The following is a 20436-nucleotide window of genomic DNA, read 5'->3' on the forward strand; positions in this document are numbered from 1 at the left end:
TGAGAATTGTCCTTAGAGACTAGCCTTTCTGTCAGTGTTAGGAAATCTGGAGAAGGCATCACTGTCTGTTTGAACTGCAGGAATTTCTTAGTGTCATTACAATTAGCCATCTACATTCCACTGATGGAAATCCTTGCTCTTTGTTTCTTCACTTTGCATGCTTTATGGAGTGACATGTTTCCATGGTTGCATGATAGCTGCATGTAAGTTAAAACGTGTCACCTCCTGTGCTCATGTGTGCCCTAGATGTGACGAAAAATTGCCTCTACTCAGGGGCATCAGAGGGGCTTTGGATTCCCTTGCCGATTCAGGGGGCCAGCAGGGATCCCTGAATACGGAAAATAACACCCTATAACCTTGGGCAAATTGTGAGGGACCTGTATTTATTTTGATTAAAAATGGCAACCATAAAGGAGGGGAGGGGTTTAGGTGACATTTTGTGGCGCCCAGAATTTCAAGGTATGCCCCCGCCTGTACTTAGTAGAAATGGTGGTCTGAACCATAATAAAAAAGAAAGAGTTGCTGTTTTAGGGTTGGCAATTTTAAGGTTGTTCTACCAAAATAGCTTTGGTCAAGTTTCCCAATCCAGTCCTCAGGGACCCACACAGTCCATGTTTTTGCTCCTTCCCAGGAGCAAAAATGTGGACTGTCTGGCAGGGAGCTCAGAGGGAGCAAAAATATGAACCAACTGTGGGTCCCAGAAGAACAGATTTGGAGATATCGATGAAGAGTATCACAGCACAGCCCCTACCGTGACTTGACCCACCAAGCTCCAGGCTAAGAGCCCTTGCCAGGCTATGAAATAGACACCACACATTATGGGCAGATCTGAGAATCTCAGCAGAGCTGCTGGTGCTCCTGTTCCTACACTTTGTGACTTTCAACCTGGACTGACTGGTTTCATATGGCACCAGCTGGTTTGTGAGGACTTGTCTTTTGCGAAAACATTGGAATGTGTTCTGGATTGAAAAAGGTAAAACACCTTATTCATGTGGAATGCTCTAGACTGGTTGAGACACCGAAACAGTCTTATACACTTTTCACAATCCGAGAGCTCTTTTCATTTTCCTTTGTTTCATATTTCTCCTCTTGTTTATTACACTACAAACCTCAGCTGTCTCCAGAACTGGTTTCAGGAAAAATCCGACACTTTTCTTAAGGAGCTCATCCTTCGTAGGCTTAGCCTTGAGAGGACGGTCCCGGTAACTGCTCTGCAGGTAGACTTTGAGCGGGACCCATTGCCGAGTGGAAAGTGTGTCCTAACAGACCACTGCCGCAGCATCCAGGGGGAGACGCTAAGATTGGACCGGGTATGCGCAATGGCCCCGGGGCCCACGTTTCATCAAGACAAGCAGGCCGTGCATAACAGATCATCTTTAACCTTTGAAAAAAACATCGCTTGGCACGCTGGCTTTATAGACGTCTGAAAGATTCCGCCATTGCCTGACACCATGCTGGACCATTAGCGGAGTTTAATGTGTGTGGCAGTGCATGAGATTGTTCTGACGGTGCCCTTTTCCTCCATCCACACCCACCTCTTCTGCACCAGCTCCAGACATGTTCCCAAACAGCATGGCTCGGCTCCAGTCACAGCAGATCAGAAGCGCTGCACTGTAACGTGTGCTGACAGCGTGTACCGATAGACAGGGAATCCTCCGGATTTGGACGATAAACATTCTCCCGTCGTAGAGTCTGCTTGGCGAAGAGCTACGAGGCAGCAGACGGAAGCTGTAAACTGTAGCATTTTTAAACAGACGTGGAATTTTAAAAGCTGGAATTTCAGAGCAAGACAAAAAAATAAATCATCTGCAGTGAAAACAACATTTAGCCACTGTGAGGATGCAGTGTGGTCAAAAAAGGATCTGGTAAGCAAAGGTGCTGAGTATTCAAGATCACAGAGCACCCTTGGGTGACACATATGCAGCATGCGGCCAGAGCAGAAATGCCCATCATCTCCTTTCCATTTTCATGTTAGTCCAGTGGATAATTAACTCTTGTTTACAGGCAAAGAATCACTAGCCAGTTACAAGAACATTTTTCTCAAATTATATATAATAACACAGCAGGGAGAAGACAGCTCTGAACACTCAAAGATGATACAGTTACCAGATACATTCCTTTCCAAAATAAAGTAATCTGTAGATAATTATTTTTTTTTTGCATCAGATATTGGTGATTTAATGTAAAAAAATCAGAACCATCTAGACTTTGAATAAATTGATAAATTAATGACCAAACTGCTCAGCAAGCTTGCAATGTGTCTGTTGGTCAGTGCCCCTGAGTGGTGTAACAGGAGGAACATGGATGGCGAGATCCAACAGGAGACAACAGAACCCTGTGAGGACCAGCAGAGTCCTGAAGCCGGTTAGATACCAGCGCTGTGGTGCCATCTGGAAGCACGCACACTAGGCACAGAAAACGAATGACACACATGCATACATTCTTCCAAAATAACCACAATATTATTTTCACAGCAGCACCTCATTCTGTAAACTACAGGCAGGGCTCTCTGTGCACCACAGAGACAGAGAGGGGCACCTTTAATCCCCATCACGGCCGCCAGTCAGCATAAAGACAGGCTTTACTTAAAGGTGCCTTCTGAATCACATAAGCCCTGAAGGAGAGATCCCAGCATGCATTGCACAGGTCAAACGTGTCCCTCACAGCTGAGATCCATCGCTCCTGTTTGTTTTTTTTTTTAAAGGAGTAACTGGCCAGTGCAGGGCGCTCTTCTGGAGGCAGGGCCTGCACGATCCTGTAGGAGTCTCTTTCTGGGGTGGACAGGCGCTTGAGCAGCTTACAGCAGCTCCTCGTAAAAGAGCAGGTAGGCCTGAGAGCCGAGGACTCTCGACTCAGCCACCACCTGGACACTGGTGTCGCTCACATACACCCACTGGCCGGACGACGGACCCCCGCCTTCCCTGGGACCTGCAGAGAGCGGGGATACATTAATGTGCTGAATGAGGCCCCCTACTGGACAGAGCAGCGGACACGCCATTGTAGATATCTGTGATGTCTGTGCCTTAGGGAAGGTTAGGGTGTGTTTTTTTTTTTTTTTTTTTGGGGGGGGCATCCTATTGGTCAAATCTTCACTGCAGAGGACTTCACCTTTACCTTGCAGGTTGAAGGTCTGATCAGCAAGGGCAGCGGTCTCCTCAAAGGGGAAACCAGGTGATATGCGATAATGGCTGATGATGGGAACCCGGGTTCGAAGACCTCACCTGACAGGCTGACCCGGCGCTGAGGTGAGCGGATCTTCACGTACGCGGCGTAGTGGCCCCCCCGCATTGACCCGCTGTGCTCCACAATCCCATACAGGCTGTATAGCACGCGCTCGCCTGCCCCCATGTTCTGCAGACATGAACATGTGAGATTAAGATGGCCCGCTGGTATCACATGAAGACAACTTAGAAATGGAAACTTAGGGCCTGCTGGCAGATGGGGGACAGGCTCTGGTCTGTGGGGATCATTGGTACCTTGCAGGATGCAGAGCAGAACGGGGCCAGGTCCAGAACGAGGGGAAAATCGACATGCCGATTGACCTTGCGCAGACTTACTCCAGCCTGAACAGACCAAAGCAAACGCAGCCAGAGATCAGTCACCAGTGCAAACAATGACAGTGTGTGTGGAAGTCGTCTTTATTTAGATGGCACATTTAAAAGACAGCAGATGTCAACCAAAGGCTGGAAGGAAGGCCTTTGCTGGAGCGTCTCGCTGACCTGATGGAACCGTTTGAGATGCAGAGTGACCACTGGGGGCAGCATGGAGATCAGCATCTGCTTCCGGGCACTGGTGTACACCTTCTCAGTCTTTTTGTCCCCTAGAAAGCAACCCAAATATCAGACTCCAAACTGAAGCTCCTCTCTGTGAGCTGTACAGCGGTCGTCAAGGTGACATCATGAGGGTCCCATGCTGGGTGCAGATCGCCCCCTACCTGTAGGGCTCCGCCGTAGCTGCCGCCATCTCATTTCCGTGCAGTTCTCACACAGTAGTCTGTTGTTACCCATGAGAAGCTCGACGGAGGTGAACTGGTGCAAGCAGGACTGTATGGAGCACTCCTTGGAGTACGGCGTGTAGCTGTGAGACAGCGCCTGAAACGCCCCCTGGTGGCGCTCCCGCACGCCCTCTGGCTGCTGCTGCTCCTCCCCGCGGAGATGTGAGGCCGGTGCCTCACCGCAGGCAGGGCCCAGGCCCAGTCTGGAAACGGCGCTGACGAGCTGCTGGACGGCACCCCCTTGCTGCACCTTCAGGGAGGCTGGGCTAGCAACGGTGCCCCCCGGGAGTCGCGAGGAAGACTCACTTTCAGAGGCCTCGCTGTCCGCGTCATTACTGCTATCCTCCAGCCCCGTGTCCCTGTCGCTGGCCCCCGAGCCGCCCCCCCTGGCCATACCGCCCAGGTCCTCCTGGCGGCCAAGGCTTCTGTCGGTGCCTCTCTCCCCCAGGACACCCAGACTCTTACCGCCCTGCTGACAGAAACACACAAACAGAGCTGCAGCTAGCTGCCAGTCTCCTTCACATCAGCAGACGGAGTGTTCCGGGCGCACTGAGAAGCTGCTGCGTTTGCTCAAGCACGCCCCCTGCAGGCAGCGCAGGTATTACCTGCGAGCCCAGCCTCTTGCCATTCCGGACCTGGGGTGGCATGGGGGATGGGGTCTCATCACCGCGGGGGAGCAGCACTTCCAGTTCCCGGCTGCCTTTACCGCTCCTCGCTGGATTGGTGGGTTTGGAGCTCTGACGATAAGCATAATAATTATTAGACAGTCACAAAGACATGAGGCGTCACATTGGGGGAGGGGGCAGGGGGGGTTCACTCACCCTTTCCTCGATAATGGGAAGAGAGATGTCTATGAAGGCCTCCTTCACGGTGGATATCTAGAGAAACCAGCGCACATCATTGTCACTGATCTCCCTCCTTTCCCACCACACTGTTACTGAGCAGCCCCCCCCCCGTTACAAGAGTCACGCCTCCGATACATTAACGATCCCGGAACAATAACACCAACCAAACACTCATCATCCCGCTGGAAATGATTTGAAAATCCGCAGTTATGCTAACAAACAGCAGGCAGCCAGAGAGAGAGAGAGATACACACATGCTGACACTCTTCACACATGATGGTGTTGGTTAATTCGCCGACGAAGATCCGGTCCACAAAGTTCATCTTCACCCCCTCTTTCCCGTAGGCTGAGAAGGAACGACATCCAGATGTCACCACTCTGACTGCTTTTCTAGCTCTTCACAATGACTTTACTCTTACTCCTGGGCCATTTACTGATGACTTTTAACAGCGTTACAGTCTTTAGCCACCAGAGGGCGCCACTGGTACATGCTTGAGTGCGATGGCTGCTGCCAACCTACCTTTCACTTGCCTCTTGGTCTCCTCGTCTGCAGTCTTTTCCGTGGGGTTGTTAAATGCTTTCAGGATGCTGGCTTTGATGCGCTACAGAACAACATGAGAAAAGAGGTACCTCCTGTGAGATCTTAAGCAATCCACAGTGTTCAGTTAGACTGAAACAGTTTCAAATGTTTACAGACAGCCACCTGAAATGACAACAACGGACACATGGGTAACACAGCAAGGAAACACTGTACAGGTTTGGGTCTCTTGGCCATAACTCTCCACATTCCTTCATTGTGTGTATGTACATCAGCAGAGGGCGCCCTCTCCCCAGCCGGGACCCTGTGCTGTGTATGTACATCAGCAGAGGGCGCCCTCTCCCCAGCCGGGACCCTGTGCTGTGTATGTACATCAGCAGAGGGCGCCCTCTCCCCAGCCGGGACCCTGTGCTGTGTATGTACATCAGCAGAGGGCGTCCTCTCCCCAGCCGGGACCCTGTGCTGTGTATGTATATCCTGAGAGGGCGCCCTCTCCCCAGCCGGGACCCTGTGCTGTGTATGTACATCAGCAGAGGGCGTCCTCTCCCCAGCCGGGACCCTTTGCTGTGTATGTACATCAGCAGAGGGCGTCCTCGCCCCAGCCGGGACCCTGTGCTGTGTATGTATATCCTGAGAGGGCGTCCTCTCCCCAGCCGGGACCCTGTGCTGTGTATGTACATCAGCAGAGGGCGTCCTCGCCCCAGCCGGGACCCTGTGCTGTGTATGTATATCCTGAGAGGGCGTCCTCTCCCCAGCCGGGACCCTGTGCTGTGTATGTACATCAGCAGAGGGCGCCCTCTCCCCAGCCGGGACCCTGTGCTGTGTATGTACATCAGCAGAGGGCGTCCTCTCCCCAGCCGGGACCCTGTGCTGTGTATGTACATCAGCAGAGGGCGTCCTCTCCCCAGCCGGGACCCTGTGCTGTGTATGTACATCAGCAGAGGGCGTCCTCTCCCCAGCCGGGACCCTGTGCTGTGTATGTACATCAGCAGAGGGCGTCCTCTCCCCAGCCGGGACCCTGTGCTGTGTATGTACATCAGCAGAGGGCGTCCTCTCCCCAGCCGGGACCCTGTGCTGTGTATGTACATCAGCAGCGGGCGCCCTCTCCCCAGCCGGGACCCTGTGCTGTGTATGTACATCAGCAGAGGGCGCCCTCTCCTCAGCCGGGACCCTGTGCTGTGTATGTATATCAGCAGAGGGCGCCCTCTCCCCAGCCGGGACCCTGTGCTGTGTATGTATATCCTGAGAGGGCCGCCATCACCCCAGCAGGGACCCCCTGCTGGTAGCTCTTGAACACAAAGCCCCCAAGCAGCTGTGTGGTTCCCAGGCACACAATGGACCGGCTGGCCCACCATCCCCACCCGCTCTGGCCAGACACGGCGCTCGGTGGCTGGGGACAAAGGGCCTGTGTGTGCTGGGCAGGAACAGGGCATCACGCTGCTATAGACAGAGCAAGCACGTGCAGCAGACCAATGCCACACACACTGGGAGCCGGGGGGGGGGGGGGGTGACTCTCACCTTAGTCTCCTCCATCCTGATGGAGTCCAGCAGGTAGTGAAGCAGCTCCTGACTGTCCTGCTGCTGGTATCCCTTAAAGCGTGGAGCCCTGGAGAGTGAGAGAGACACACAGACGGGCAGAATGAGATGCAAATGAAAGGGCTGAATCAGAGACCATGGGGGAGGGGGACACACAGACTCAGGAGGACAGACACACACTCCGAGAGAGACGCTCACAGGCACAAGCTGAATACGCTCTTTCTGACTCCAAGGACCTGAGCACACTGCACCTGGTGGATGCATTTGAGGCACGGTGCGGCTACACACACTCACACAGACACTCTCACACACTCACACACACACACTGAAACTGTAGGTAAGTTAAGCATCACAGTATAATACCTTATTTGTACATGCACAGGGAAGCTTACAGATGTGCAGAGAGATGTGCAGGGAGATGTGCAGAGAGAAGGCCACCTGTCATGTTACATCCACCGCACTTTCCACATACCACCAGCACTCTCTCGGCAGTGAGATTAACATTAAGCTGCGGTTTGGGTCGCAGGGTTGCACTGAGCACCCAGCCACTTGGCCATGAGGAGCGGAGAAGCTTTCTGCCGAACCCTAACCCCCCCGAGAGCCTCCACATGCGAGTTGGGAAGGTACCACAGCGCGGCATTGGTCACGGGGGGGCAGCGGTCAGCACCACATTAGTAGAACCAGACAGGGGGTCAGACAGGGGGTCAGCGCAGCGGATGGCTGACAGAAAAGCCCAACGGCATCACATGCAGCCTTATCGTGATCAGCAGCCCATGAGTTAGCAGCAGGTAGTGGAAAGGAGGCAGACGTGGGAGCAGGGTCACGTTCGTGGGTCACGTGACAGTGGGGGGGCAGGTCTGCTGCTGGCTGTGGTTCGAACGCCCAGCCCAGAGCCTATAGGCCTCATCCAGCCAGTAACACATTGTAGGGCAGGTAGCACAAACAATGATTATACTTCACCAAACTTTGCGCAGCTGTGTGCAGACCAGCTGGGCAGGTGCGTGTGTGCGGTGTAGGTCTGTGGCGGGGGGGGGGGGGGGGCGGGGTGCCACATAGGGCTGGTTTTCTGTAGTGGAGCGGGGGGGCGGCAGGTGCAGCTTGCCTGCCGTGTGTTCCCAAATGTACGTCCTGGCAGGTGCAGCCCATGGACATGAGCGCAGAGCGAGACACCAGTCACACGCAGAGAGACACGCGCAGAGAGACACGCGCACAGACGCAGATAAACATGCAGACATACACAGAGGCAGACAGACGCAGACAGACACACACAGTGATGCAGACATCCTAGCACATGCAGACACATGCACAGACACCTAAATGCAGAAACACACATATGCACACAAATACCCACACAGACGCAAACACACGGCGACCCGTGGGACCTCCTGCTTACTTCTGGCAGAGCTGGTTGAAGAGGCCTTTGGGGGAGACTGGGCCTCTTCCCGGCTCCTTCATGCTATGGAGGAACTGCAGCAGGGCGGAGGTGAGGGGCTCCGGGCTGGGCAGGGTAACCACCAGGGGGGCCTAACCGGAGGGAGACGACGAGCGAGGTCACATGACAGCCTCACGCAGAGGCCAGCGGGAGCGACCACGCCGGGGGCACGCTACCAGGTTTGCGTCCGGAAGCGGGCAGATCTTCAGCCGGTGTCCTTTCTCCTTGACCTCCAGGATCAGCTCGTTGAGGAGGTGCGTCTGGGACAGGTTCTGGGGGTGGGGGGGTGGCACAGTAACGGATCAGGAGCGGGGAGGCTTCCCCGTACTCCCATTGGACACTTTCGATAAGGAGGGCTGCACTTCAGATAAGAAATGGCGCAGAGGCCAGCAACCCTTTCCTGTGATCTGGAAAACCGCCTCCGGTGGAAACGATCCCAGTAACAGCTTGAATTTTCCAGCATTAAGCTGCCCCATTAAATCATGGCTGCTTAAAGCAGCCAGCTGGCATTAGGGACGCATGTTTACAGCAAGTTTTGGGGGGGGCGGGGTGTGCCCTCAAACTACAGACACCCCATCTGAGATTGCCCCACGCTTGAGAGATCCCATCTATAGGTCCATATTGAAGTTATGAACATACACCCTTCCGGGCCAGGAAAGGGCTTAGCTTGAGGCCCACATACACCTACCTGCATGACTGCGTTGAAGAAGCAGGTGTTTCCCAGGTTGCTGATGCCCTTGACGGGGATGAGGCTGCTGCTACTGCTGGCCACCTTCCCTCGCAGGGATTCTGTGGTCTCCAAGGGCTCCTCTCGCAATTTGATTACTTTGGACAGGGCCCCTGCTTTAAGGGACGCAACACACACACACACACACACACACACAAAGGTTTGGGGCTGCAAGCACACAGATCGACACTGTAAATGGAGAAACGGCAGCTTTGGCGCCCCCTGTCTGCCTCTCCCAGATGTTGACGGGCCACAGTCTGGAGCAAGAGCCTAGACGGCAGCTGAACGCATTCCCGCCAGCTGAGGACCTCGGTGTGGAGCCCGACCCCCAATACTGCAGACCACCTCCCCAAAGAAGTGGCGAGGGCAGGGAGGGTCAGGGGTCCCAGATCATACATAAGACCCTCCAAGCCAGCCGTCCACAAAGCCATACGTTTCCACGGCATTCCTTCAACAGGCGCGCTCCACACACAGATAATTCCAGATTTACCGCATGACGCTTCACCGCGTCTTCACTACACCATCACCGGTGGCCCCCCAATAGGAACAGACACGTGCTTTTCCAGCTCACTGGGCCCACAGACCTGGACGGGCGGCAGGCTGGAGTTATTAGTGCTGCTGCACTATTCCCAGCTGCGCCACAAACCACAGCGACGACAGATGAGGCAGGCAGCTGATGAGGGAGGCGCACGAGTCCCCAAGGTCCACACCGGAGGCATGGAAGAACTTGGACTCCACCCTGGGGGCCACGCAGAGGCCCCACAGTGCGATCGCACCTCCGGAATAAAAGCTCAGGGAGGCTATTGGAACGGCCCAGCCATTCTGTGCCAGTGACGGTCATTTAGCAGCGACGCTAACGGTCTGTGACGCCTGCTGTCATTAGCAGCTCATTAGCACCCCCTCCCCCCACCGGGAACACAGCGCCGTCTGTGCGGGTCACAGGTAAAGGTAACCAGTTAGACATTATGTTGCCCGAGCAGGACTCGGGGTAAAGGTTTAAATGGGAAGCTGAAAGTCGGGTCAGGAGGCCCCAGCTGGGAGAGGAGAGACTCTCGAAGATCTGGGGCGAGACCGGTCTGGGGTTCGACAAGCTCAGCCTCGACACTCCAGCTGTGTGCAACAGGTGAGGGGGGGGGGGGGGGGGTCCACATGGAGCATCTGCAGACGAGGGGCACTCAAGGTAAACAATGTTCACGCTGCCATCTGCACAGAGCTGTGGGCGGGAGGAGGGGGGGGCACAGCCTCAGCATATGGAAAAGCAGATTTTTCTCGTCCCCACGGCGGCGACGGGCCGAGTCGCCCTCACTGAGCTCCACGCTTGACTCATTCCACCACCTGGCTCTCAGCCGCAGCGGGGGGGTTTGGGGCATCGCACGGACCACACCCCCCACTCCCATCCAGCATAAACGCAGTATCAACATGCTGACAGCGTTGGCCACAGGTTCCAGAGCACAGCATGTGCAGAAGGAGGATTGGGGGGGGGGGGCACAAAGATCCCATGTGATCCCGGCCCACACAGCAGACACAGAGCCTCACTGGCACCCTAACCCCCTGCATCATCCCTCACAGGCAAGTCACTGGCCAGGAATATAACAGGCTTTTTTAATCCATGAAACTCAATTCAAATAAAATCTCTATGGGACAATGGGCAGCCTCTGTAAAGGCCAGCAGAATTACCTTCTCAGGAATCAACTTAATAATCATAATGAGCACAATTATCATAATTATCAATCATAATGGCGGCAGCGCACTGATCAGAAAGATGGCTGGATGGGACAGTGCCTTTAACCAAGGTTGGAAATACACGGGGAAATTTAGGGCATATTACCCAACAAAGACTAATGGCTCCTTAACAACTACGCCACCTGCAGGTCAGCAGCAGCCCAGGAGTAAAGTGGGTTATCAGATGGCAGGAGCATTAAATGGAGGATAGTTCAGACCAAGGAGAAGCGACACCGAGAAAACAGGCCGTCAATGCAGAGGCCGAGATGTGTCCCCCGGGTCTGGTGGCCGGGCCCCTATCCCACAGAGGCCCCCCTCATCCCCATGTTATATGGGTCAACAACAGCTTGGCAAAAAACAGCAGTAAAAACAGCACCCTGAGTGCCCTGCAGGGCGGGGGAGGCCGGAGGTACTGGGGTGGGGTGGGGGGGGACTGGAACAGTCACAGAAAATCAAGGTTACAGACGTCTGTCAAAAGCCTGCCGTAGTTACCGCTGGAGGAGTCACGGCTGCCACCTACTCGAGAAAGCGCAATATCGCAGGCCTTACTATCTGGCAGCAAGACAACACTTTTTTTGTTCCCTTTTAAAATTCAATTAACACAATACAATGTGTTTGTTTTGCCTCTGGTACGCAAACAAACTCCCTCGATCCTGTTGTATGTGCGGTTCCACCAGGGAGAGGCATAATTATAAGGAAGAGAGTGGATGGAAAATCAATACTGCACAATAACTGCCAAAATAGCCGAGCGCCAGCCACTGATGTCTATTCAGGGAAACATTTTAATTTCCTCAACAAAGAATCCCAGCTGTGTGCTGAGCCCATACAAACCTGCACATCTCGCTGAGGTCAAGTCTCCCTCCTCCAGGACCCAGGTCCTCCAGCTGAAGGCCTTGTTGACAAGAGCCTAGTTAATAGATTTTCTTTCTTCTCTAAGCCGTTGTTGTATAAAACTATAATGGCTTCTAAATTCTTGCTGGGACTCTTTTGTTCAGGGGGGGATACGGGAAGAGGAGGTAGCACAATCCTTTCCTCGGCGCTGGCCTTCAGCAGAAATGCAATTTCACCAGCTCGCTCCACAAGCCGCCACGCAGCAGCGCAGACAATGGCCATGGAGTCGTCAGGCCGCGGTGACGTCGGCGGGTCACTTAAGGACCGTGGGGGGTGCCATGCCAGGGTCCCCTGCGCATCACTCCATGCCCCGTTACCCTGAAATTGTGACATGCGGGGGTGGCAGGGAGGCGCAGGATGGGGGGAGACGGCGGGAGCAACTCCTCCGTACTCATGGCCGTGGGACATACTTACAGTACGGGGAGGAGAGCGAGCGGAAGGGGAATCGCCCGGGTGCCCGGCTTCATGCAGGAAGCTGTTTGAGTACGACCAGGTGCAGAGACCTCTGACACAGGTTTTAGCAACAGGAAAAGCATGACCAAACCAGGCTTGGGCCTCATATTATGAAATGCGTTATACCCCATCCAGCAAATTGTATCGGCAAGATCTGAAAAGACTGGAATAGAATTGCTATTTGAAATTGCTATTAAAATACCAAATACTGTGGTACAATGTATGGGCGGTGAAACATGTAATGCCGGCCAAGCAGCATCAAAATTGAAAACTTACAGATGCCATGAGGCAGCTGCAGTAAACACACACACACACACACACACAGGGGGCACTTCCGGCAGATCAACACAGGCTACCACAGCAAAGGTCTGCATGTCACGCGGTTAGTCTAGCGTCCAGTTAACCACGCACTGCATTCTGGGAAGTCTTCCCAGAAGCGCACCACTTACTCCACAGGCCGCCTGTTCCATAAGGAAACGCCTGGGCAAGAATCTGGCTCCCGGCCAGCTATGAGGGACGGGCATCCAAAAGCACTCCGTGTGCTGTGACCCTGAGCGAGCCCCCCGGGGGCCCGCGCTGCACGGAGCAGACGGCGCACCCTGGGGAGGGGGGGGGCCAAGCATGACAGCGGGTTGGACACGCGCAGCTGCTGCGGCTCCCGCAGCTCCACCGCAGCCGGGGCAGCACACGGAGCTGCTGACAGCACTGATGGGAGCGGCCGGGTGGCACAAATGCAGCTGGGGCAGAGAGAGCGGAATGGGGAAGGGGGAGAGGCCTGCTGGAGGGCTTCCGGAACTGCAGAGACAGGCTGCGGCGTGTGATCACGGCATCGGCGGAGGATGCCCGCCATGGACATGCTACGTGGGAAGTCCACGTGACATGGTCTGCAGGCATGGGGGAAGAGCACACTAATGGTTTAGGCTCCCTGTGAGTCACCCACAGCCTCCGAGGACATCAAGGGGACACCTTCTCCTCTAGAGGACAGCTTCGTATGCCTCTAATATGCCACAGCTTTAGCAGCAGCCTGCGCAGCCCTGGCCCAAGGCCATGTGCTCCAGTGTCAGCTACACACTGAACTGTGCTTCTTATGACCTGGACTCAAGGTGGTTTAAACTCCAGGTACATATGCATGCTGGGATTTCCCGAACCAAGGTATCTACTCAACCTCTCTGTCCAAAAGTAGATACAGTACATCAAAAGCCAACGTCCAACATCACCGCGAGTCAGGTGCTCCGTAAATACGTACTAATCCCTGAGCATCACAAGTGGGCCCTACTCAGAGCAGTCGAATTGCCAGCTCCACCATGCAGGACACATCATCAGCCACCAGGAGGCGCCACAGGATATCAGGAGGGTGTGCTGAACAAAGCCTGCCCACTACAGAGCCACAGAGAGGCAGAATGAGTCGGCTCTTGGTATGGATGAAGCGGGCGTCAGCATACGCTTACCTGAGGCTGCCTTCACTGAGTGCTTCTGCAGGAAGTCCAGTGTTTGGGCCAGGACCTTCTTGTTGCAGTGTGTGGACAGCTCCTCGTTACACTCTAAACACCTGCAGCACACCAGAGAGACACAGGGTAAGAGAAACAGCCTGAGAACGGCCCTGACGTGACGTCGCCCCAGCTGCGAGACCCCAGCTCGTTCACGTATGCCCGTTAGCTCTGAGGACCCAGCTGTGAACAGTGGCGACCATCTTATTATGGGATGCTTTGGATAAAAAAATAAAGAGAATAGGATAATAATCAATTAAGGCGAGCATGTGCTGCATCACTTTGTGTGTGTGTGTGTGTGTGTGTTTCCAGCCACCACACACCAAAATCATCCTGTCAGGAGTCTCTGCCCTCATTGCTGTCTGACAGAGAGAAAAAGCTACTGGGAGACCCACTAGGTTGGATTGGTCCACAAGATGACGGCCATCAGGATCAGCGGGGCAGAAAAGGGGATATAACAAGAGGCTCCGAAGTGCAGGGGGATGAGCCTCCAAGAAGAGGGCAAGGAGACTTCTGATTGGAAGATGACACCATCACCTCATTGGTCAGGCAGAGTGGGGGAGGAGTCATAAGAACAAGTAAATGAACAGAAACTGCTCATTGGTCTGAAGGAAGCAGCACAGGTGGTGTGGTTGCGGAAATGTCACAAGTATCCTCTTTGCCCATGTCCGTGGCAAACCACGGCCTTTAGAGGAGACCCACTGGGTCACTTCGCTAAAGTTATTCAAATTCTGCGTGATGAATGTGAAACTGAAATTCAGGAAAAACCTCAAAGAAACCAGAACCGAAAGCAGCCAAACAAAGTATCACTAAGCACCCCAGAGGCGGGGAGCACTACTAAGGGTCACCTTAGATTAACATGTCCCAGTACCAATACTGAACCACGCAAACATAAAAATCATGTTAACCTAAGACTGTTTACACTGTTATATATGGTGTATGTGATATAGGACATAATAATTTTTAACTGTATATCCCAATTTAGAAGAAGAGATTCAGGTTAAATATCCCCTCTTGAGAATTAAACTACGAATCTTCAGCTTACAAGTGCGTACGGTCTGCATGTCATCTTTATCACTATGCCACCTGCTGGCCCATTACAGAACTGCAGTAGAACTGTTACATTTTCGGGAACTCCGGGTCGAGTGGCGGTCCTCACCACGCCTTCCACGTGCTGAGGCTGACGGAGATGCAGTGACATTCTGAACGCAGCGCCACCTGGTGCCGGGCCGAGTGCTGAACTTCTAACTGGTTGCAGCCCTGCAGGAGAGGACATGGTGCCACTGTATGACCATTTTGTTCCCCCCACTGCAGCCATGGGTCCAACTCGGAGACGTCCGACTACCTCACCTGGAAGCCACACCTGAGACACAGGAGGACATCCCCAGCGGGCTCGCCCTCGATCACGGTCCTCTCTCTCAGGCAGTCTGTACACACTGACCACAAGTTCTGTGCAACCGCCTTCTTCACTGAACTCAGGTCCACCGCCTTGCTGACATGCTGACATGTCAGTCCTGGGGGAAGAAGGATTAGTGAGAGGTGAAACCAGCCAGCCGCCCCATGAACAGTGGCATAAATTAGATCATCATGTGGTTATGCCCACTCTGGTTACTCAGTTTCATGATGCAGAGGATGGAAGTTGCTTCCCAGGTGAACCTTCTTCAGAAAAACGCTGTCAGGATCCACTCTGCCAGCTCGGAGGTTAAGACTGCCTAAATTCACTCTGCGCAAGTACAGCTCCAAGCGTGACTTTCCCTGATTAACAGTAAATTTCCCCAGCCGTCTCAAATGCATACAGCTTACACCCTTACCGCTGATCTCGTCCGAGGACTCCTCATCGCGAGTTTTTTTCGGCCGGCTGGTCCGCTTCGTCATGTCAGCGGGTTTTAAGGAGAATGGGTCTTTGAGCCTCATGGGTGCCTGCGGAAGGGAAACTAAACTTCATTGCCCGGGAGAGGCTGAAACGCCGCACCCAAACGGCCGTCCCCGGTGAACTAATGAAGGTATGTTCCACAGCTACTACTGTAACTAAAATTAACTCGCTTCCTCATTTCATATAAAATGTGTCCATTACTCAACGGCTCGTAAAGATGTATTTATTTGGATATACATTGTATTCGCATTGTCAATAGACATTCCAGCGCGAGAAAAATCGGTTAATAAGAATACAGTACAGACGTATAGGTATTTCCTTTAAAATGTAGTTTTGTTTTTGCCCATTCTTAATCTGGATTTAAAAAAAAATCCCGAAATATTTATAGCCTAAATGACTGTGTTCAGGAAAGCGAACTCTCCTGCTGAAAACCTGGGAGGTTTAGAAACCCTCCCCGTGGCCAAGATTAGCCAGTAACCGTTATTAACTTCCTTAAACTTGATATTTTCTGCCTTCAGCTTACTTAGTGCGTTAAAATTCATGAAGGGCAAAAGGTGCTCCCTAAACGGTACACGACTCTCCACATATCCGACGCATCACGACGTAGGAGCCCAAGTATGAAACACGCGCTCCTTCCAGATATTTACAAAATTATTTTTTGCAACATCAAAAAACAAACAAACAAACAAAACAAAGACAAACCGGTCAGCGTGGTACAGTTCGTAAAAGTCTGATAAGTTTTAGCCTGCGCTCTTCCCCCTCAGCTGTCAAAACAGCTGTATATTTCAGGCACATGTTACTAATAAACAGTGGGGCGACGCCCCCTTCAGAGAGATGAAGGCTAAGAGACGCTGGTCTTGGGCACCGTGCTAAAGAGGTGCCCGGCGGGCTGACCTGCTCCATATAAGCCCGGCGACTCACCTTTCCTCTGCCGCACCCCTCCGCGATAGCTTCCCGGCTAATTGGCTAAAAGGCCCTACGGTTTTAGAAAAGATAATTTTTCGAGCCACCCGGTCCGTTTCCAAGGTCAAGTGCTTTTGTCCAGGTGTACGGGACGCGCTTTATGAGAAGTGGGTCCCGAATGTCGCCGCGAACTTCTTGAACGTACTTGAGGACACTCAGAACCGCATCAAGCGTCGGACGGTGACACTGATGCACCGGAAGTCGACGGGTGACGCGTCACGGAAGCTCAGGCAAGTCAAACAGAGCCTATATCTCTCTGCTGTGTGAGCCTTCGCCTCGCGTTTTAATAATAGAAATATCAGTCACACGGGGCTACAGAAAACAAGAAGCAGTGTTTTATAAAATACAATGAAGCACACAGCTTTTGCCAATTTAAGTAGCATTTCATATTTTATATGAGGTTTCACTTGAACATTGTTATTGCCGTTATTTGTAAAGGTTACTGTACATTTTGCTTTGCATAGTTCAAAAAAACTCGAAGTAATTACGGGCGAAGGAGGTTTAGGGGGGCAGTGCATTCCATTCTCGAAATGCTGCTGCTCCAGAGTTTTCTCTAATACCAGACACTGCCGTCACATGGAGGGCTCCCCGAAAGTGTTAGCTTTCCGGTCCAGGTCTTACAACATCCAGCATGCATGGGACTCATTCAGTGCCCTTACGAGGTGCCGGTACGCGCATGCGCCCCGCCCAGGGAGCGCCTCACAGCTCGGCGAAAGCAAAGCGCCCGGAGGAAGTGTCAGCTCGCTGCACAGACTTGGCTTTGCGTCCTAGGCTTCTAAAACACCTCGGGATGTCTCTGAAAGAATGTCTCAAGCTTACGGGACTGATTCACCGTGTCCTATTAAATGGCAACCTTACTCCACCAACTTGTTCTAGGACACTGTCGTGCTTATCGAAAGCTCGAACTCACTATGCGTTTTGTAAGTGTTGACAGCTCAACCTTAAACTCTTCTTTTCTTTTAAAGTAAATATACTTCCTAGTAAAACCGTAAATATGTGTTTTTTTACGTTCGAAAAGGCATGCAATGTCCTTGTCTAACGTGTTGTAATTAATATAACCTCTGCGAACGCAGGGCAAGTTGTAAATTGTCCATTTGGCAGTGTCTGTACACCCGTGGATCACCCTGGGTAATGTCGCCTGCTGGGTTGGAGCCGTGTGTGAACCCACGCTTGCCTGCGTCCCGCCAGGTCCGCGGACCCCCGCTGCCCTGCACGTGTTGCGCGGCTGCAGCTCCGCACCCCAGACGGACTTTACGGTGTCCCACCAACAACTAAAGCAGCTGTTGTCTACCCGGACTGGCGTGGTCATCGACGTCCGGGAGCCGTGGGAACTCAGGGAGTACGGATCCATTCCTGGGTCAATTAACGTCCCCCGTGAGTTAAGTTCTCGCCGTTTCTAATTCCGCCGGTGTGTCTTTGCACCTCTATGACTTGTCTGGCTGTGATTTTCCTGCCGGCGCCCTTGTTCCTCATTCCTTCCTGTACTTGGCTGATTTTTCTGCACCAGTATCGTGTTCCCAGCATGACCGCACACTGTGCCCTTGTTCATTCTTTGACCATGCACCCTGACAGCATTGTGTGATGGCTAACTGGAATAGTGTTTTCTTCCCATGACCTCTGACCCTATAACCGCACTGCCTCTGATCGTTTATGCTGAACACAATGTCTCCTCCTTTGACTGCCGTGATCAGAATCTTCATGTGACCTTATACCCTGATTTCAATCATCCAGTGACCTCACAGTTTGTGTTACTATTCACCTTGACCACACTGGCTTTGACGGTAATTTTAGCTTGTTTGTGCACTGCAAGCATGACCTTGGCCTCCAATTCTGCCTCCTATCTGGTGCCGTTATCAGTGGGGCAGGTGAACCAGGCACTCCGGCTGACTCCTGAGGATTTCAGGGAGAAGTACGGCTCTGACATGCCAGGCCCAAGCGACCAGATTGTGTTCTCCTGCCTGGCAGGTATCCGGAGTAAGAAGGCTCTGGATACCGCGGTATCCTTAGGGTACTCCAAGTAAGTCAGACACGCGCACGTTGTACTTCAGAGATGCCCCGAATCACACAGGAAACCTGGGGACCTCCCCCTGACCAGGGTTATTATCGTTAACGAAAACAAACATTACAGCTATAAGAAAACAACATTTTTGTAAACTAAAATAAGATACCAAAATAAAAAACTACATAGAAACGAAAAATATAAATACTGCTGACAAAACTAACTGGAATACAAACAAATGTTAATGACCTTGTTACTGTTGTTTAGTACTATTCATCTAAAGTAATGATTTATCTTTAATTACCATTAATGTACACTGTGTATCCATGTAGGATTCTCTAAAGATTAGACACAAACAAATTCAATTTTCTGTCCCTAGAAATGAAATTCCGAAAGCTACAACTGAAACAGAATTATCTATCTATTGTCTGCTGCATATCCGGGGTCGGGTCGCGAGGGCAGCAGTCTAAGCAGGGATGCCCAGACCTCCCGCCTTCCCCCCCCCCCCCAGCTACCTCCAGCTCCTCTGGGGAATACTAAGGCGTTCCCCGGCCAGCCGAGAGATATAATCTCTCCAGTGTGTAATATATAAAAACTCAACAGAAATATATCTTTAAAATAAAAAACTAATACAAAGGAATAAACCCACACTGAAAACAAGCTACATCTAAATTAGATTTGAAAAGAAACATTGAAAATAATATAAAAATAAAAACTAAACAAAAAACGGAAAATTATACTGACATTGCCTGTGACTCCAGTTGATATTTATTTGTGTTTGTTTCCAGTTCCCACCCTTTACGATTTGTCATAGTGGGGTAAGAAATCATTATGTGATCAACTATGTGACACTTTCACCACCCATCCCCACCCCAAAATCGTTATGTGTGCAGCGTTCAGCATTATCCCGGCGGATGGGAGGAGTGGGCCGAACGTGAGATGTTACGGACTAAACACTGAAGGACTTCTCCGAGCCAACCCAGAAGAGTCATCGTCTGTTCCCGGAGAGTGAGCGAATGGATCCTTTAGAGGGATGGCTTAAAGCGGCTGCAGACCGCCATTGCGGGATTGCTTGATAAGGGCTAATCGTCTTGTGTGTCGGGTCAGGCTGAAATTACCGTTGATTTAAATCCGTATGGGAGGGCACCGATTTCACCACATGGGGGGGAAAAAAGGTTCCAAAAAACAAAGAGAGAAGTGATTCTTCTCACCTGCCTGCTGTACTTATTGATGCATTTGTGTAGTGGAAACAAATGCATGTTTAGTAGCTAATGAAGCATACCCTGGTGTTCCCATTCTGTTATACGTTCTGCTGGTAATCTTCAATGTGTGATGAGTTAGCTTCTGTGCACTAAAATTATGATGTACCAGTGCGCCTGCATCATGTTACATCCAACCCCCCCTCAATGATCTGTCTGACCTTTTCCCCTCAGCTTCTGAAAACCAAACGCGCATCTGTGAACAGTGACATGGGCGCCTGGACTCATAAATGCAGAGAAATGTCCCACTGATTGTAACCTACCCCTAGGAGGGAAATCACCCCCCACCCTCACCAAAAAATGTAACTGGAAAAAGTAGCAACCGTCACTGCGGTCCAGATATCTGTTTTGTCTGCTTGTTGTATTATCTGAAATAATAAAAATTATGTAAGTACTGCAAGCTTGTGTTATGCCGGCACACCTGAGATGCAAATAAAAACCAGCATTTGGCTGCCCACAGAGCTCTGACCCACTAAGGGTATTTAAATGCCTCTGAAAGGGGTTCCAGCTGGCCGTTCACACTACACTCAGAACACCAGGTCAAACTCTTGTGTACATTTGGTGAATACGCTGGTTCTGATTCGGATCAAGCCCGAAAAATTAGAAACGAATCCGCTTAGTTGTGGAAGTCGCCGCTTCTCACAGGTTTCATGCTCGTGCACCATGCAGGTCAGGGGGGGTTTGCGTACCTCCAGACACCCAGTTCATCCAGCATCC

The 20436-nt window shown here is 52.1% G+C and overlaps 2 protein-coding genes across 6 annotated transcripts; one reads left to right on the plus strand and one right to left on the minus strand.

The window, feature by feature from the left end:
• Nucleotides 1-2034: 2034 nt before the first annotated feature.
• Nucleotides 2035-17051, minus strand: usp45 (ubiquitin specific peptidase 45). 4 transcript variants are annotated; one of them, XM_049024215.1, is made up of 18 exons: nucleotides 16950-17051; nucleotides 15437-15545; nucleotides 14976-15139; nucleotides 14785-14885; nucleotides 13587-13687; nucleotides 9034-9185; nucleotides 8522-8617; nucleotides 8307-8437; nucleotides 6896-6983; nucleotides 5360-5441; nucleotides 5094-5185; nucleotides 4816-4872; nucleotides 4600-4731; nucleotides 3935-4466; nucleotides 3720-3820; nucleotides 3477-3563; nucleotides 3222-3351; nucleotides 2035-2928 (listed from the first exon to the last, which is right to left on the minus strand). In XM_049024215.1, exons 1-18 carry the CDS (start codon nucleotides 16977-16979, stop codon nucleotides 2798-2800), a joined length of 2316 nt encoding a protein of 771 aa, XP_048880172.1. In that variant the 5' UTR covers nucleotides 16980-17051; the 3' UTR covers nucleotides 2035-2797. The 4 variants fall into 4 exon arrangements, with proteins under 4 accessions (XP_048880172.1, XP_048880174.1, XP_048880171.1 ...); XM_049024217.1 differs by having other exon boundaries at nucleotides 3935-4463; nucleotides 9034-9188; XM_049024214.1 differs by having other exon boundaries at nucleotides 9034-9188.
• Nucleotides 17052-17116: 65 nt separating this feature from the next.
• tstd3 (thiosulfate sulfurtransferase like domain containing 3) lies at nucleotides 17117-20119 on the plus strand. Of its 2 annotated transcripts, XM_049024224.1 has the most exons (5): nucleotides 17117-17381; nucleotides 17650-17835; nucleotides 18319-18478; nucleotides 19354-19468; nucleotides 19894-20119. In XM_049024224.1, the coding sequence occupies exons 1-4, from the start codon at nucleotides 17138-17140 to the stop codon at nucleotides 19418-19420; spliced, it is 657 nt and encodes a 218-aa protein (XP_048880181.1). In that variant the 5' UTR covers nucleotides 17117-17137; the 3' UTR covers nucleotides 19421-19468; nucleotides 19894-20119. The 2 variants fall into 2 exon arrangements, with proteins under 2 accessions (XP_048880181.1, XP_048880180.1); XM_049024223.1 differs by having other exon boundaries at nucleotides 17121-17381; nucleotides 19354-20119.
• The last annotated feature ends 317 nt before the right edge of the window (nucleotides 20120-20436 follow it).

Source organism: Brienomyrus brachyistius, chromosome 9, assembly GCF_023856365.1.
Source record: "Brienomyrus brachyistius isolate T26 chromosome 9, BBRACH_0.4, whole genome shotgun sequence".
NCBI classification, from domain to species: Eukaryota; Metazoa; Chordata; class Actinopteri; order Osteoglossiformes; family Mormyridae; genus Brienomyrus; species Brienomyrus brachyistius.

Coding starts and splice junctions, on each gene's coding strand:
- usp45 (XM_049024214.1), bottom strand. CDS start 16,979: ATGCACTGCCCCCCTAAACCTCCTTCGCCC. Junction 14,886..14,975: donor GTCTCAGGTGTGGCTTCCAG/GTGAGGTAGTCG, acceptor CCTCTCCTGCAG/GGCTGCAACCAGTTAGAAGT. Junction 13,688..14,784: donor CTCAGCACGTGGAAGGCGTG/GTGAGGACCGCC, acceptor GGTGTGCTGCAG/GTGTTTAGAGTGTAACGAGG.
- tstd3 (XM_049024224.1), top strand. CDS start 17,138: ATGCGCCCCGCCCAGGGAGCGCCTCACAGCTCGGCGAAAGCAAAGCGC. Junction 17,382..17,649: donor TCGAACTCACTATGCGTTTT/GTAAGTGTTGAC, acceptor GCGTCCCGCCAG/GTCCGCGGACCCCCGCTGCC. Junction 18,479..19,353: donor GTATCCTTAGGGTACTCCAA/GTAAGTCAGACA, acceptor TTATGTGTGCAG/CGTTCAGCATTATCCCGGCG.